General features: G+C 45.1%; 1 protein-coding gene across 1 annotated transcript in view; it reads left to right on the plus strand.

Annotated features, from left to right (window-relative positions):
• MYOM1 (myomesin 1) overlaps positions 1-1,352 on the plus strand; it is a 144,318-nt gene extending 142,966 nt beyond the window's left edge. Inside the window, exon 37 of the mRNA XM_047793800.1 lies at positions 569-1,352. Within this exon, the coding sequence (XP_047649756.1) occupies positions 569-871 (303 nt within the window). The 3' untranslated portion in view covers positions 872-1,352. The remainder of the gene's footprint in view (positions 1-568) is intronic.
• Positions 1,353-15,455: the final 14,103 nt, after the last annotated feature.

A 15,455-nucleotide genomic window follows, 5' to 3' on the forward strand; every position in this document is an offset into this window, starting at 1 on the left:
CTCTTATGGTGCAGCCCAGTAAGGACCCGGCATTATCACTGCAGCGGCTTGCATGGCTGCTGTGGTTGGATCCCTGGGCCAGGAACTTCCATACACCACAGGCACAGTAAAAAAAAAGAAAAAAGAAAAAAACAAAGTTAACCACATTATCTGAAGCAGCTCTTAGTTCTGCTGCTGGGTCCCGTGACACAAACAAAAGACAAAAGTGAGCAGCTGGAGATCATGGCTACGAGATTTCTCTACTCAGAGTCCAAAATGCCACACTGGAGCAAAAGGCATCTGTGTGTTTATGGGAACTGGGAGCCAAGGCTTTCCTGAGACTTTGATGATGAGCCTTGGCAAAGCCAGAAAGCTCAGGCGCCAAAGCAGCCTACTCAGGTGAGATCTCAAACTGTAACTGGCACAGGTGCACACGCCCCCTCCCCTGGGATGCGGGGAGTTGGGGGAAGTGACGTGGGGGTGATTACAGTCACACCCACCCGGTTACGCCAGCCCCCCAGGAGGGTGCTTCAGGTTGGATCCATCCACCTGGTACATCCCCTCCCCTCTCATAAAACCTGTTTTGCAGGCGCTTAATCTCACATGCATCGTATGGGGCGACCCGACTCCGGAGGTGTCCTGGCTGAAGAACGAGAAGCTCCTGGCCTCGGACGAGCACTGCAACCTCAGGTTCGAGGCCGGCAAGACCGCCTACTTCACCATCAGCGGGGTGAGGACCTCCGACTCGGGCAGGTATGGGCTGGTCGTGAAGAACAAGTACGGCTCGGAGACCAGCGACTTCACCGTCAGTGTGTTCATCCCAGAGGAGGAGGCGCGGCAGGGGGTCGAGGAGCCCCCAAAGGGCCACAAGGACAACAAGAAGTCCCCGTGAGCAGGGAAGGAGGTGGGGGAGGGGGCGGGCCGGGAGCTGCCTCGAGTTCGTGTCTCCGAGCTCCCTACTCCCTGTTTTTGTGCTGGCTTGGGGAGAAATTGTCCAATCTTTTATGCATATAGGAAGGCATCGACTAACATTTTAATCATTTTTCTCTATCTACAAATTATGTGTTAAGGAAATAACGTTTGTAGCACAAATACTAGGAAAGAGTTTTAAGGAAAATGCCAGAATAAAGTCAGAGGGACGTCGTATGGTGGTCGGAGGCATGTGTTGTGGAACAGAGTTTGGACTTGGCTGACTTGCACTGGTCGACTTTCCCGGTTGGCAATGACGCGTCAGCATCCGCTCGGGAGGAGACACGTTGTTAAGCCAGCCCCTGTGTGCGTGTGGTTCTGGGAGTGGTGTGCGCTCCGGGCGAGGCCTTGCGCTCTGGAACCTCTCGGTCCTAATAAACAGTTCACCCCTCCTCTTCCCATCAGTGCTGCTCTTTCTTACGGTCTTGACTGCCCAGGTGGGTGGCTTCCTGTACATCCTCTGATTTAAATTCCTTTTGGTTAAGGCAGTGCCTTCATAACCTAACCACACATGGGGGACCTGGTCTGTTGAGGTTGGGAGGTGGGAAATTCTTCCTCCCTGTACATCTGGTAGCCCACCCAGCAGTCAGGTCCGTTCTGTTAAGGTACCCAGAGTCACTGAATAGAACGTGTCACCTAAGGATAATAAGACGGAGTGGGGCATCTGGGGCCAAAACAGGATGACCAAGGGCCATGGCTAAGAATACAAGGCACCAAGGAAGCTTCTAAATTCAGAGACCAGGCTGCTCTGCACCTGCCTGGCCTGGCAGGGGTTCCTGAGAGCTCTAAAGCAGCGCCTTCTACATGAGGGAATTTGGGTCTCTCCCCCCCTCCCCCTGCCAACCCCTATACACACACACAGTCACTCACACAACACCGGAGGAAAATAGTAACAGTGAGAGGCCCCCCATCTTCATCCTGCTGAGGATCAGGGATGGGACAACAGGCTCCCTTCATGGTTTGGAGGGGCACCTACACATCCCCTCCTTTGCCAGGTTCTGGACTGGAACTTGACCCTCACTTGATCCGCTTGTCCAGCCACCTGCACCTGCTGTTGTGGGGACCCTGACTGCCCAGGAGCCAGATGCTGTGCTCTCACTGACAGGCAGGGCTGGTGGAAGTTTCCCAGGGTCATGGGGACCCTGCAGAAGGTGGCAGACCTTCTCTCTGGATAAGTGGACCTAGAAGGAAAGTGAGGGCCCACGGGGGCAGCCACAGAGAAGAGAAAGGGGTGAAGCAGGGGCAGATCCCTCTGAGGGACAGCTCAGGCCAGTGGCCCAAGACTCTCCACAGGACTCCAGGCACGCTCAGGAGCACCAGCGGCAGAGCCCCCAGCACTGGGAGGAAGAAGGGAGGGGGTGCCTGCCAGCAGAACCTGCCTCCTCATCCCCAGCGCCATGCCCGTGGAGCCCAGCCCAGGGGAAACAAGAAGGATTTTGAATCTGATGAAAACACAGTTTTAAAACAGTGTGTGTTCTAAATGCTGAAGTTGTGTGGAAACAGGAAATCAAACTGTGCCACCCCTGAGCTCACTGCCATCCGACAGAGAGAAGGCGGCAGCAGTGAGGGAGAGGAAGGGTTTGGTGTTCATAGCTCTGTAAGCCGAGACTTCTCAATAAAATGGTTATAAGAGTAATTTCAGCTGTTATAATGATGAAATTAAATAACTCCATCATGATTGGATGGCTTAGGTAAAAACCTGCTGTTTCTACAAGGAAAATAGAACTGAAACGATAGCTCTTTGATTTAATGATGCTGAAGTTCCTCCTAACTCAAGAATTCAGTCTGTGACCCGCTAGAGGTGAGCTCTTGGCACACAGAGGAGCATATTGGAGCACAGAAAAGACTATTAAAAGTTTAGCTTTATAAAATTAATATTCAATACATTGAAGTGTAATGGGAGGGGGCCACATCCTCCTAGATCAAAGGGAAGGAGATGTGCAGCGCCACCAGCGTATGTGCACACGTGCGTAGTTCTGTAGTTATGTAGCATAACCTATATCCATGAGCACAGGCGCATCTATAGTTGTCTGCCTAAAATTTATAGTATACCTGATAAGGGGGACAAAGAAACTTAGATGTAGCAGGAAAACAAGCGGGGTATAGAAGGCGGCACCCTACTGCATTGAGGGCTCAGCCTCTGGATACTAATCGACTGAGCCAGTGCCAGCACGAATAAACGCTGCTTCCTGGTAAAAAGCCTCGGTGTCTCGTTTCTCTGTACATAAGTCCCACTTACAAAAGTAATAAACTTAAAAATCTTAGGTCTTAAATCCTTGAATATTGGCTTTAAAATCTTATTTTTCTAATTTAAAAACCTAGTCATTGAAAAAAATAATTTTAGGAGTTCCCGTTGTGGCTCAGTGGTTAATGAATTCGACTAGGAACCATGAGGTTGTGGGTTCGATCCCTGGCCTTGCTCAGTGGGTTAAGGGTCCAGTGTTGCCATGAGCTGTGATGTAGGTCACAGCTGTGACTCAGATCCTGCGTTGCTGTGGCTGTGGTGTGGGCTGGCAGCTACAGCTCCAATTAGACCCCTAGCCTGGGAACCTCCATGTGCCATGGGAGCGGCCCTAGAAAAGGCAAAAAGACCAAAATAATAATAATAATAATAATAATTTTAAGGATGCACTGGAGTTGCCTGGTGGCTCAGCAGGTTGAGGATCCAGTGTTGTCACTGCTATGGCTTGGATCTCTAGTGTGGCATGGGTTTAGTCCCTGGCCTTGGAACTTCTGCATGCTGAGGGCAGGACCAAAAAAGAAAGGTGGGTGGGGAGTTCTGTTGTGGCTCAGTGGTTAACGAACCTGACTAGTATACATGAGGACAGGGCTCGATCCCTAGCCTCGCTCAGCGGGTTAAGGATCTGGCATTGCCGTGAGCTGTGGTATAGGTCGCTCAGATCCCGTGTTGCTGTGGCTGTAGCAAAGGCCAGCAGCTATAGCTCCGATTTGACCCCTAGCTTACGAACTTCCAGAACTTCCATATGCCTCGGGTGCAGCCCTAAGAAGACAAAAGACAAAAAAATAAAAAAGAAAAAAAAGAAAAGAAAAGAAAAAGGAGTGGTGCATTAATAGCATAACTAATTTCCCTTTAACTTTTTAAGCTGCATTTATAAATTAACATATTTTGTTTTCCATTTTAAGTACTACTATTGTCTGACTTACCAACAAAAATTTTCCAAGACCTTAAATAACTTAAATCACCTATTAATAATTCCATATTTATGTACTTGTTTTTATCTAAGTATATAAATATGGAAAATTTTGAGTTATACTAAATGTTCTAAAATTGTACATAAATAGCAAAACTTCAATATAAAATCATAATCAGATATTTTCGTTAGAATCATAATCTAAGCTATTGCTAGGATAAATTATCTAAAACATTACAAGTACATAAAAATCAAATATGCACAGACTCTATAATGCAAAAAAAAAAGCACTAATTTTACCTAGATGCAGCCCCTAGGGAACTGGGACTGAGTTTCAATCCCTGTGCCAGAACAAGAGGCATGGATTCAGATTGTTCATGATGAGGAGCTGCATGCCAAGACCTCAGCGCACACCAGGATGCACAAAAGACAGCTTAGTCCAAAAACAGGAATAGTAAAAAATATCACCAACTGACATGGAGAAGTTCTACTGAAGCTTGCCATCTGCCTGGGAGTTGTTCTGGGTAGAAAAACAAAATTAATGGGTTCCTCAAGCCAGTACTGCTTGCTTGTGGGGTCCAAATTTACAGCAAACATCACATGGTGTAGGAATCCCAAGCCAAGGGTTCCCATAAAAATGGCCAATGTCTGGGGACCCAGAGAAGCAAACATAAAACTACACTGCGAAAGACTGCCCACAAAGGATCCTTGTTATGGAAATTGTCCCCCACCATAAACAACTAGAATACCAGGCACAATATATATGGGAATAAAAAACTGTTTAAGGCATTGGCTCTCGCAGACCTACAGGGCTGTGATCCCCCAGAAAAATGGAAACAGTAATGAGAGCCCCCCATCTTGTTTTCTGGACAGTGCTCAGGCTACAGTCAGGTCAGAGGGACGCAGACAGAGCCGCTCAGTCTCACTGAGTTGGGGGGATAGAGACTAAAGTTCAAGGAGGCTGACGTGGCTGCTTTGGGACAGATACAGGTCTGCCAGGATAACGCACCATCCCTTTATCCCTCTAGTTTCAGGAAGTCCAACCCTAGCCAGGGCTGGACCACTCAGGAGGCTCTTGCAGTGTCTGCATGAGAGTGTTGGCTGAAGAGGCAAGGATGCACAGACAGAGAGACATTTTGGAGGTAAATGGGCAGGACTTGAGTGGAATGGCTCGGGGGGACCCACCTACCTACCTGCATCCTTGAGCAGCTTGGTGGATGGTGTGTCCTCTGAAAGGGGAGCAGCCCAGAGACTGAGGAGCAGTGTCTGTGTATGTGGGGGAGAGGGGGTGCATTATGGCAAAATTGTGGGTTTACTAAAAGCTCAGATGGGATAAGAAGTTATTGCCTTTAGAATATATCAGCTACAAAAAGCCTTGATGGCAAGAAAAGGAAGCAATATGAGATGGATGACCAGAAAGTAAAAGACACTGATGTTTTAATGATCACTGGGGTTGCATTCCTAGAACAAAAAAAAAAAAAAAAAAGAGAGAGAGAGAAAGTGTGAGTTAAAGCACTGGGAACTCTGACTTCTTATACTCTGTGTTAAAACCAAAACAACAACAACAGAAAACTTTCCCATCTTCATGGTGCATAAATAAATCTACATTAAGGACGCAAATACTTTACAGTTAGAGCAGTTAAAATCCAGTTGTCTCAGGCATAGTGTTGCCAAAATATTGGCTGCCTCTGTACACTGATGCCAAATAGAAACACAGAAACAGAGTTGGAGGAAACAGAGAAAGTAGTTTTAATTGCCAGGCAAAGAGGGAACACAGCAAGCTAGTGCCTCAAGGACTGTGTCCCCCTTGGAAGGGGTAGTGAGGGGTCTTTTAGCGTTTGAGGAGCAGGGCATGGGCATTTTCCTGATTGGTGGGTGGTGAGGTGACTGGGAGTCCACGTCATCAGTCTTGTGGTTACAACCTGTCTGGGGTCTACCCACTTGTGAGCTGCATCCAGTTGACCTCTCCCCCCTGGTGGGGGCTTTAGCACCTGCAAGACAGTTCCAGCGACATGGCTTAGAATATTATCTAGTCTTTGAAGAAGAACTGAAGGTCCTTGACTTTGTTGAATGGCTAAATTATTATTACTGTTTTCCTTTTTCTCTGTATTTTCTCACTTCTCTGATCAAATCTTTTTTTTTTTTTGTCTTTTTGTCTTTTTAGAGCTGTACCCATCTCATGGCATAGGGAGGTTCCCAGGCTAGGGATCTAATCAGAGCTACAGCTACTGGCCTACACCACAGCCACAGCAACGCCAGATCTGAGCCGCATCTGCCACCTACACCACAACTCACAGCAACGCCGGATCCTTAACCCATTGAGGGAGGCCAGGAATCGAACCTGCAACCTCATGGTTCCTAGTCAGAATCATTTCTGCTGCACCTAAATCAGCTCTTTGACTAAAGTTTCTCTATAGAGGAAAAAAGTGGAGGACCTGAGTGAGGGTCACTCTGGGAAGGCCTCACAGGGTCCTGCTCCGTTACAATAGAATCAGGAATTTTCTTACTATTTTGACAGTTACTAGAACACTTCCAAGTTACTGGGTAGCTTTTGTGTTACAAACTAACACTGTATTGTTATTACCTCAAACTGTTGGTTCTTATTACTTCTATTCTTATTGTTGTTGTTGTTGTTGTTACTTCTAAATATCCATTCCTGGAGTTCCCTGGAGGCTCAGCCAGTTAGGATCCTTCACTGTCACTGGGGTGGCTCCAGTGGCAGCTCTGGCGGGATTTCCATCCCTTGCCCAGGAACTTCCCCATGTCACGGGTATGGCCAAAAAAGAAATAAATATCCATTGCTATCAGGTGGGGGAAAAAAAAAGATTTATGGATTAATAGTATCACATCGTCTCCAAAGTATTTATTGTGTTCTACTCTGTGGCCCTGTTCTTACCCACAGTAAGATGTTTAGATAAAATATACGGATTTTATGGATGATTACATGCTTGAAACACAATGACTAGTACACGATGTCTTCAGATGTTTGCATTTTGACCTCTACCTCAGGGCTTTTAGAGATGAAGTTATATAAGAAAAGTCTTAGATGATTTAATACATTTCTGAAGAATCAACTGATGTATATACATTAAAACCTCAAAAAATTTACATGGAAGTTTCTAAAATGACCTAGTTCATAGTTATTAAGATCTTAGTGACTTTTCACACTGTCTCTATAATACCTTATTGTAGTCTAGTGTCAAGTGGAAATAACAATTTGTCACCAAGCTCACACACACTGGGAACATCCAGAGACAGTACACACACCCTGCTGTCCCCATTTAAGGGCAAATAGCTACCTATTCCAGATAAGGCAGAAAGCAACATACAGCCAAGATTGCATTTAAAACACTTTGGCAGCAAAACACTCCCTGCTTTGAATAAATTATGAACGTGGCATTCCTCTCCCCCGGTCTCAAACTTCTGTGGTTTCCCTTCCCTCTCCCTATTTTATAAAAGACAGAAGTCATAATCTTTAGGAACGGGACTTCAGCCTGAAGTGTTACTGGTGCCCATGGTACCACAGGGAAGCCACCTACCCTGCCTGCCCACGCTGATGCTACGCTGGGTGAGAAGGTGGCACCACTGACCCACATTGCTGAGACTGGTCAGAAGGAAGGGCTTCCTTCCAGAGACCAGAATTGAAGTGCTTTCTTAAGCAGATGCTATTTTTTTGCTTGCTCCAGGGTTGAACTTAGTCATCTAAACACACCTGCCCAGTAGCTGCCCATAGGTAGCCTCTCCAAGCAGGGCCCCCAGTCCAGCCCCAGCCCCTACTGCCTCTGCTCCCCTCTGCTCTTACAGCTTAGTATCCCCAGCTGGAAAGCTCCAACCAGGCCCCAGAACCCTCTCTGCTCCCAGACTGCTGTCAGCACAGAGCCCTCCATGGACCCCACCTTCCCCACCATCAGGTCCTCACTCCCCAGGATGCCCCATGAAAATTGCCCTCTCCTCCCACACCCCAGACAGGGACCCACAGTGCCAAGAGGAGCTTTTTTGTTTTAGAGAAGAAAACTGAGCAGAGAGAGGAATGAAAAACTCATTGCTGGGGAAAAATCAGAAATTCTCTCCAGAGAATGTTCCAGCCCTATTGACCTAAAAATGAAAAGGGGAAAAAAAAGTTTTCTTTTCTTCTCAAAGCTGGAAGACAAGGCAATTACCTCTATCTTATACTGATAAAAATGCAAGGCTTCACCTTTTCTGTTGATTCATTCACCTAGCAAATAACGATTTAGCCCTGTCTGGTCAGGCCCTGATCCTCACAGGCCCTCAGCATCCCAGGCTGAGTGAGCATGCCCTCACCCTGAGATCCCTGCCTTCTCGCCAGGTTCCTCTTGGTGTAAGTGGAAAATCACAGGCAGCTTGGACCTCTGCACAGGCACTCCCGGAAGTCCCAGAATTGAACTGGGGTGAGAATTGGTTTCTGTCTCCCTGGACAGGGGGTGAGGCAAGATGGGAGCTGAGTCAGAGGCTCAGGAGGTGAAAGGAGAAGGCGGAAGGGGAAGGGAATTCTTATTGGTTTCTATGCATAACTTCAGATCTGTCAAAAATTAGACTGTTTTGTGTATGTATTTTTTATTGGACTCTTTCTCAATTTTACATTTCTTCAGGCTTTTAATATTAATTGTGTTTCTTATCTAAGCTACATAATGGTTATTAATATGTCAAAAAAATTGCTGTGCTCTTCTAATGCTAAATTAAAGGTTATTGCCTTAAAATATAAGGCACCAAAGAAATAGAAAAGCTCTAAGTAAAAATGTAATGATAAGCTGATTTAGCTAGAGTAATAGAACATTTTTGTGTTTTAAAGTATGCGCATGCTAAAACCACTCTATCTTATATCACCAGTTCTGACAGAATCTGAGTCAATGACATTATAATAATAATAATTATTATTATTATTATTTTGGCTGCACCCATGGCATATGGAAGTTCCCTGGCCAGGGATTGAATCCCAGCCCCAGCTGTGGCAATGCCAGATCCTTAACATACTGCACCACAGCAGGAACTCCCTGAGTCAATGATATTTGAACAACTTTTATGAAGTGGAAGAAGATTGATCTTCAACAGAGAAGAGATACAGGGTCAGTTTAGTCCCATTTCCACTCTAATAATACAAAACTAAAATAAAAGGGAAAAATGTATCACCACAAGGCTGAAGTACATATATTCAGGCCTCTACTGATAGGTAATTTAAAGCAAAATAAGTCAAGACACTAGATGAAGTTAAACACACGCACATATTACTCGAAAGGTTTATTATAGTGGTATGCTACAATGACATAGGTGTATATTACTATTATTATAATATTTGTACATTATTTCTTTACATGTTATTTAGAGATAGTTGTATATTATTACTGTACTGGACTTGTATTATATGTATGATAGTTGTATATCCTCAAGATACACACAGTAAATATGAGGAGCTTGAACTCTCAGACAATTGCATAAAGACCTAAAAAATAGTAAGACATTTGGAACTGCCCCTCATTTCTATGGTAGTCACAGCTACAAAAATGCAGTGCATTCCTTGTCAACACAGGAAGTTTGTTACAAAGACATCATTGAAAATAAAAGTCAAACTCTGGAAACTTCCTTTAAATGGGGAAAAAAATCAGAATGTCTTTATCTCTCTAGCCTTTAAAGTACTTTTATGCAGAAGTTAGGCAAGTTATTGCAAAAAAAAAAAAAATGTAACCCAATTCACTTCTGCTGTGGCCTTCTTGCATGAGTCATGACAGCATGACATTCTCTCTTGCTAAAGGTATCCCTCTGCCTGTACAAAGGTACACACTAATTTCATGCCTCTTCCACCCAGGCTTTCAAAGTGCTCCCCTGGAGTTCCCGTCGTGGTTCAGTGGTTAATGAATCCGATTAGGAACCATGAGGTTGCGGATTCGATCCCTGGCCTTGCTCAGTGGGTTAAGGATCCGGCATTGCCATGAGCTGTGGTGTAGGTTGCAGATGCGGCTCGGATCCCGCGTTGCTGTGGCTCTGGCATAGGCCGGTGGCTACAACTCCAATTACACCCCTAGCCTGGGAACCTCCATATGCTTCGGGAGCGGCCCTAGGAAAGGCAAAAAGACAAAGTGCTCCCCTTGAGTAGGTGGCAAATGTTCTGCTAAGCAGATAAGGTCTTAAAATGAGTCAATTATTGATCAGAGGTTTGGGAGGAACGTCTCAATATTTCACGTGTGAAATAGAGGTTAGGCTGGCTATTATTACTCATTTATTCTCTCAACAAATATTTGTTGAGCAAAGACTGAGGACACAAAGAATCAGGTGGGGATTTGCCCTCAGGATGCTTACTTCTAACTGATGCAATGACAGGAATGTGAAGAGCCGTAAGTTCACGAGGAAAGTACAGACAACATGCTATTAAACATCCAAGCTTAGAGGAGGGACACAATATTTTGCTCTAGAGTGAGGTGAGCATGAGGGAGAAGCTGAGATCCAGGATTCAGAAAAGGCTTTGTAGAAGTTGAAGCATTTCACATGAGCTTTGATGAGTCCATAGGCTTTGAGAATGATTAGAAACCACTCCACACTATGAAGGCATCCAGAAGCAGACAAATTTAAAGAGAATTGAGCTGGAATAAATAAATGCTCCCAGAGAATGAAGACAACCAGCAGAATTCATTCTGTCCTTCTCAGAGGCTGAATTGTGTCCCCTAAAACTTAGTTGCTGAAGTCCAAGACTTAGTACCTCAGGATGTGACAGGATTTGGAGACAGGCCTTTAAAGAGGCACTTAAGGTAAAATGAGATCATTAAGGTGACCCCTAATCCAGTATTATTGGTGTTCTTATAAGAAGAGATTGGGGGAGTTCCCATCATGGCTTGGTGGAAATGAATCTGACTATCATCCATGATGATGCAGGTTCAATCCCTGGCCTTGCTCTGAAGGATCCAGCATTGCCGTGTGCTGTGGTGCAGGTTGCAGACAAGGCTTTGATCCCAAGTTGCTGGCTGTGGTGTATGCTGGCAGCTACAGCTCTGATTCAGCCCTTAGCCTGGGAATCTCCATATGCTGGGGTCCAGCCCTAAAAATACAAAAAAAAAAAAAGAGAGAGATTAGGACACAGACAGGTACAGAGGGAAGACCATGTAAAGACACAGGGAGAAGACAGCTGTCTACAAGCCAAAGAGAGAGGCCTCAGAAGAAACCAACCTTCCTGATACCTTGATCTTGGCATTCCAGCCCCCAAAATGTGAGCGATGACATTTCTGTTATTTAAGTCACCCAGTCTCTGGTACAGAGCTGGCAGCCCTAACAAACTAATACAGTCCCACAGAGAAGTTAGATATTCCCCTGATTTGGACCTATAAGTAGATAAGGCAGGAGGTCCCCAAAGGAAAAGAACCAGATGTAGCTTTTGACATAAGAGGCGTCATTTTAGTCAACGCCATTTTGTGACCTAAGCCCGACCACCATGCTTGCCCTTGAGCAGGTCTCCGTACTAATGATCTTAGGGAACAAAAGAACAAAGACTGTTAGAAGGCCAAAGAAGTAACAATTGCAAAGATAATACATCAGTGGTAAAGACTTCCAGTTCTTTTCAGTGGTAAAATACAGCCTGAAGTGCTTTCTGAGCTGTTCTGCAAAATTTAAACTCCCCTCAAGTGCTCAAACCACCAGATCAACTAGAACCCAAGGGGTGATGATGTTGACCTTCTCTGACCCTCATGATGTCCGTCAACTGAAGTTTGGACTGTGTTGACCTTTGCCCAAATTCTATGCTGAATTTTCCTCTGCTCAAGTTCCTTCATGAAAATGCATGTATCCTTGGCTTAAAACATCCCCAGTGTCGCCAGCCAAGGGAGACACTGCTTTGGGAAAAATCCCTGGTGTTCTCCTTACTTGCTGAAAGTAATAAATCGTTCCTTCCCCTGGTCTTTGGCTTAGTTGTGTCTTTTGGCTCAACAGCCACCAAGAAGCAAACCCAGTTTTCAGGCAACAGATCTGATTTTGTTTCCAGGCTCCCTACCTTGCTCCAGCTTATAACTCAGACGAGCAGGACTGGGGGACCATCTCACAAGCGTGCCTGGCCCATGAGGCTGCAGAAGACAGAAACCGAAGTACAACAAAAAGGCAAAAATAAAGATCTAAGAAAGAAAGAAAGAGAGGGAGAAGGATGGCAGGAAGGAAAGGGAGATTCTAGTCACAGAGCCCTGGGTTTACCCTGGATCACTGTACTAGTCTTCTCACACTGCTGTAACACAACACCACAGACTGGGTGGCTTCAACAGCAGCTATTTTCTTACAGCTCTGGAGGCTGGAAGTTCCAGGTCAAGGTTGCATCTGATTGGCTTTCTGTTGAGAGCTTTCTTCTTGGCTGGCAGATGGCTGTGTGCTCACCTGGCCCTTCTTTGGTATGTACAAACACACACACACACACACACACACACACACACACACACACACACACCTCTTCCTCTTTTTATAAGGACACCAATCCCATTGGATTAGGATCCCACCCTTATGATCTCATTTATTCTTAATTATCTCCTAAAATCTCTCTCTCCAAATATAGTCACATTGCAGGGGGGTGGGGGGGAAGGATGAGGCCTTAAACCTATGAATTTGGAATGGAACACAGTTTGGTGCATAATAGTCACTGATGTTTGTGATGCAGCTTCTAATGAATAAGTACTTACAATATGTCGGGGACTGTTCCAAGCACTCTGCACATTGATTCCTTTCAATAAGCACGTAAGGAAAATACTGTTATTGGATTTCTTTTCCAGGTGAGCAAATTGAAGCACCAAGAGAGATTTTTGCCTAAGACCATGTAACTAGTAAATGGTGAAGCTGATTTTTGAGTGTAGGCATTTAGGCTCCAAAGTCTATGTGCATATATATGTTTTTTTTTTTTTTCCACCATTTTTGGTACTCTGCAGCATATGGAGTTCCTGGGCCAGGGATCAGGTCCAAACCAGGGTCTCAACCTAAGCCACAGCTGTGGCAATGCCAGTTCCTTAACCCATTGTGCCAGGCTAGGGACCAAACCTGCATCCCAGCTCCCAAGATGCCTCCAATCCCTTGTGCCACAGGGGAAACTCCTCCCCCCACCCCTTTTTTTTGGCTGCCCCGTGGCATATGGAGCTCATGGGCCAGGAATCAGATCCAAGCCGCAGCCACAAACCAGCTGGAGCTGGAGCAACGCTGGATCCCTAACCCACTATGCCCATCAGTCTGGGGGTTGAACCCTCGTCCCAGCGCTCCCAAGAGGCTGTTGATCCCATTGCGCCACAGTGGGAGCTCCCTAAAGTCTATATTTTTAATTGTTACTTATGTTCAGCTGCCTCTCAGGTTAAACATGGTTAGAGAGAGTCCCACTGACTTCAAGGTATTCCAGAAGCCTGACTATCCTCTCAACTTGGCAGGGGTGCAGGTGGGAGAGGGGGCGGCACCTGGACCTTCCACAGGCTGAGCCACTAAAGGAAAACACCCTTTCCCACACCACCCCACAGACACACACACTCCAGACACATAGAAAGCCCAGATAAAATGTAACAAAAGTGTTTCTGGTACATTTAGAGCATGGGAAAAAGAAAGAAATATCTCTGGAATGTAAAATCCTTGATGACAAAGATATTATTTTCTTCATTTCTGACTCTCTAGGGTTTAGAGTTTATCGTGCTTGCCACCCTTGATAAATCTTTGTTGAATGAAAAAATCTTAGGAATTAGAAACGAACATCCAAGTCAAAGTAGTATGCAAGAGCAGAAGCGCCTGGACCTGGACACAAGCTTTAGGAATTGGGAGCCAGGTTTTTATGTCCCTATATCAGATGTTCATAGATCAAATACAGGAGGTTCACACATGTCAAAAGATGAGGCACTAACCTCTGTAAGAAGACTCCCTGTATAAGGCCAAGGAGTTGTCCCATATCTGAAGCACAGACCAGAGCTTTCCAACCAGGCAACCAGGCTTGAGAAGCCAAGGAGGCTGACCTGCTCTCCCTGTCATTTGTCTCTAAAACCCGAGGAAGCTGGGCTCTCGTAGAAAACAACACCCACCACAGATGAGCTCATAGGTGAAAATTACAAACCACTCAGGAAACAGACCATCCCAGGGAAGAATCACGAACCAGCTGATTCCCATCTAAGAACTAGAGGTGATAGAACCATATAAATGAATGTTTAAAAAACTGTGTTTGAGTTCCCATGATGGCTCAGTGGTTAACGAACCCAACTAGTATCCATGAGGATGTGGGTTTGATCCCTGGCCTTGTTCAGCGGGTTAAGGATCTGGCATTGCCCTGAGCTATGATGTAGGTTGCAAACACAGCTCGGATATGGTGTTGCTGTGGCTGTGGTATAGGCCAGCAGCTGTAACTCGGATTCGACTCCTAGCCTGGGAACATCCATATGCCCTAAAAAGCAAAAAAAAAAAAAAAAAAAAAAAAAAAAACAGTTTAATACAGAGAGAATTAATAAAGTGAAAGATAAATTGGAAGACATACTTCAGAATTCAGATATAATAAAACCTGAAAAGCATTTAAGAGACCCAGAGACTAAAATGAAAAATATCAAATAAGTCAAACTGGAGGTCTGAAGAAGAGAGTAAGAAGAACACAAAATGTCATTATTTTTAAAAGAATAGATTTTTCTATAGCTAAAGATATGTGATAAAACTCTCTGTATTACGAGGAAAATAAGTAAAAAAAATAAATCCGCACTTAGATCCCACAAAATAAAATGCAGAATATCCAAGGCAAAGGGAAAATATTAGAACTACGCATGTGAGTAAGACGAGACCATTGAGAAAATGGCAGCAGGTGTAGAAAGCAGGTAAGTGGCCGGTCTGTGCTTCATTCTTGCCCTTTCTCCACAGATTTTCATCTCAGTGGGTGAAGAGGACCCTGCTTTGGTGGGGAATCAGAGCTCTGTCTTGTCAACGGTGAGAGGTGGATAGATTAGGAAGAAAACTTTGATTGCCATTTTACTATGGTCTCAAAAACTGTCTCAAATATAGCATTTGGGATTTCCCATTGTAGCTCAGCAGTAAGGAACTCCACTAGGATCCATAAGGACATGAGTTCCTGGCCTTGATCAGTGGGTTAAGGATCCAGCATTGCTGTGAGCTGTGGTGAAGTTCACAGATAAGGCTCGAATCCACCGTTGCTGTGGCCGTGGTATAGGCCTGCAGCTGTGGCTCCAATCAGACTCCTAACCTAGGAACTTCCATATGCCACGGATGTGACCCTAAAAAAAAGACAAAAAAAAAGGAATGTAAAAGGACTGACTCTGAGTGATCCCAGTATATTATTTGTAATTCAATTCACACTTCTCTCAACTGTAATCCTGTTCATTTGTGTGTGTGTGTGTGTGTGTGTGGTTATGGTTG

Source organism: Phacochoerus africanus, chromosome 8, assembly GCF_016906955.1.
Source record: "Phacochoerus africanus isolate WHEZ1 chromosome 8, ROS_Pafr_v1, whole genome shotgun sequence".
Taxonomy (NCBI): Eukaryota; Metazoa; Chordata; class Mammalia; order Artiodactyla; family Suidae; genus Phacochoerus; species Phacochoerus africanus.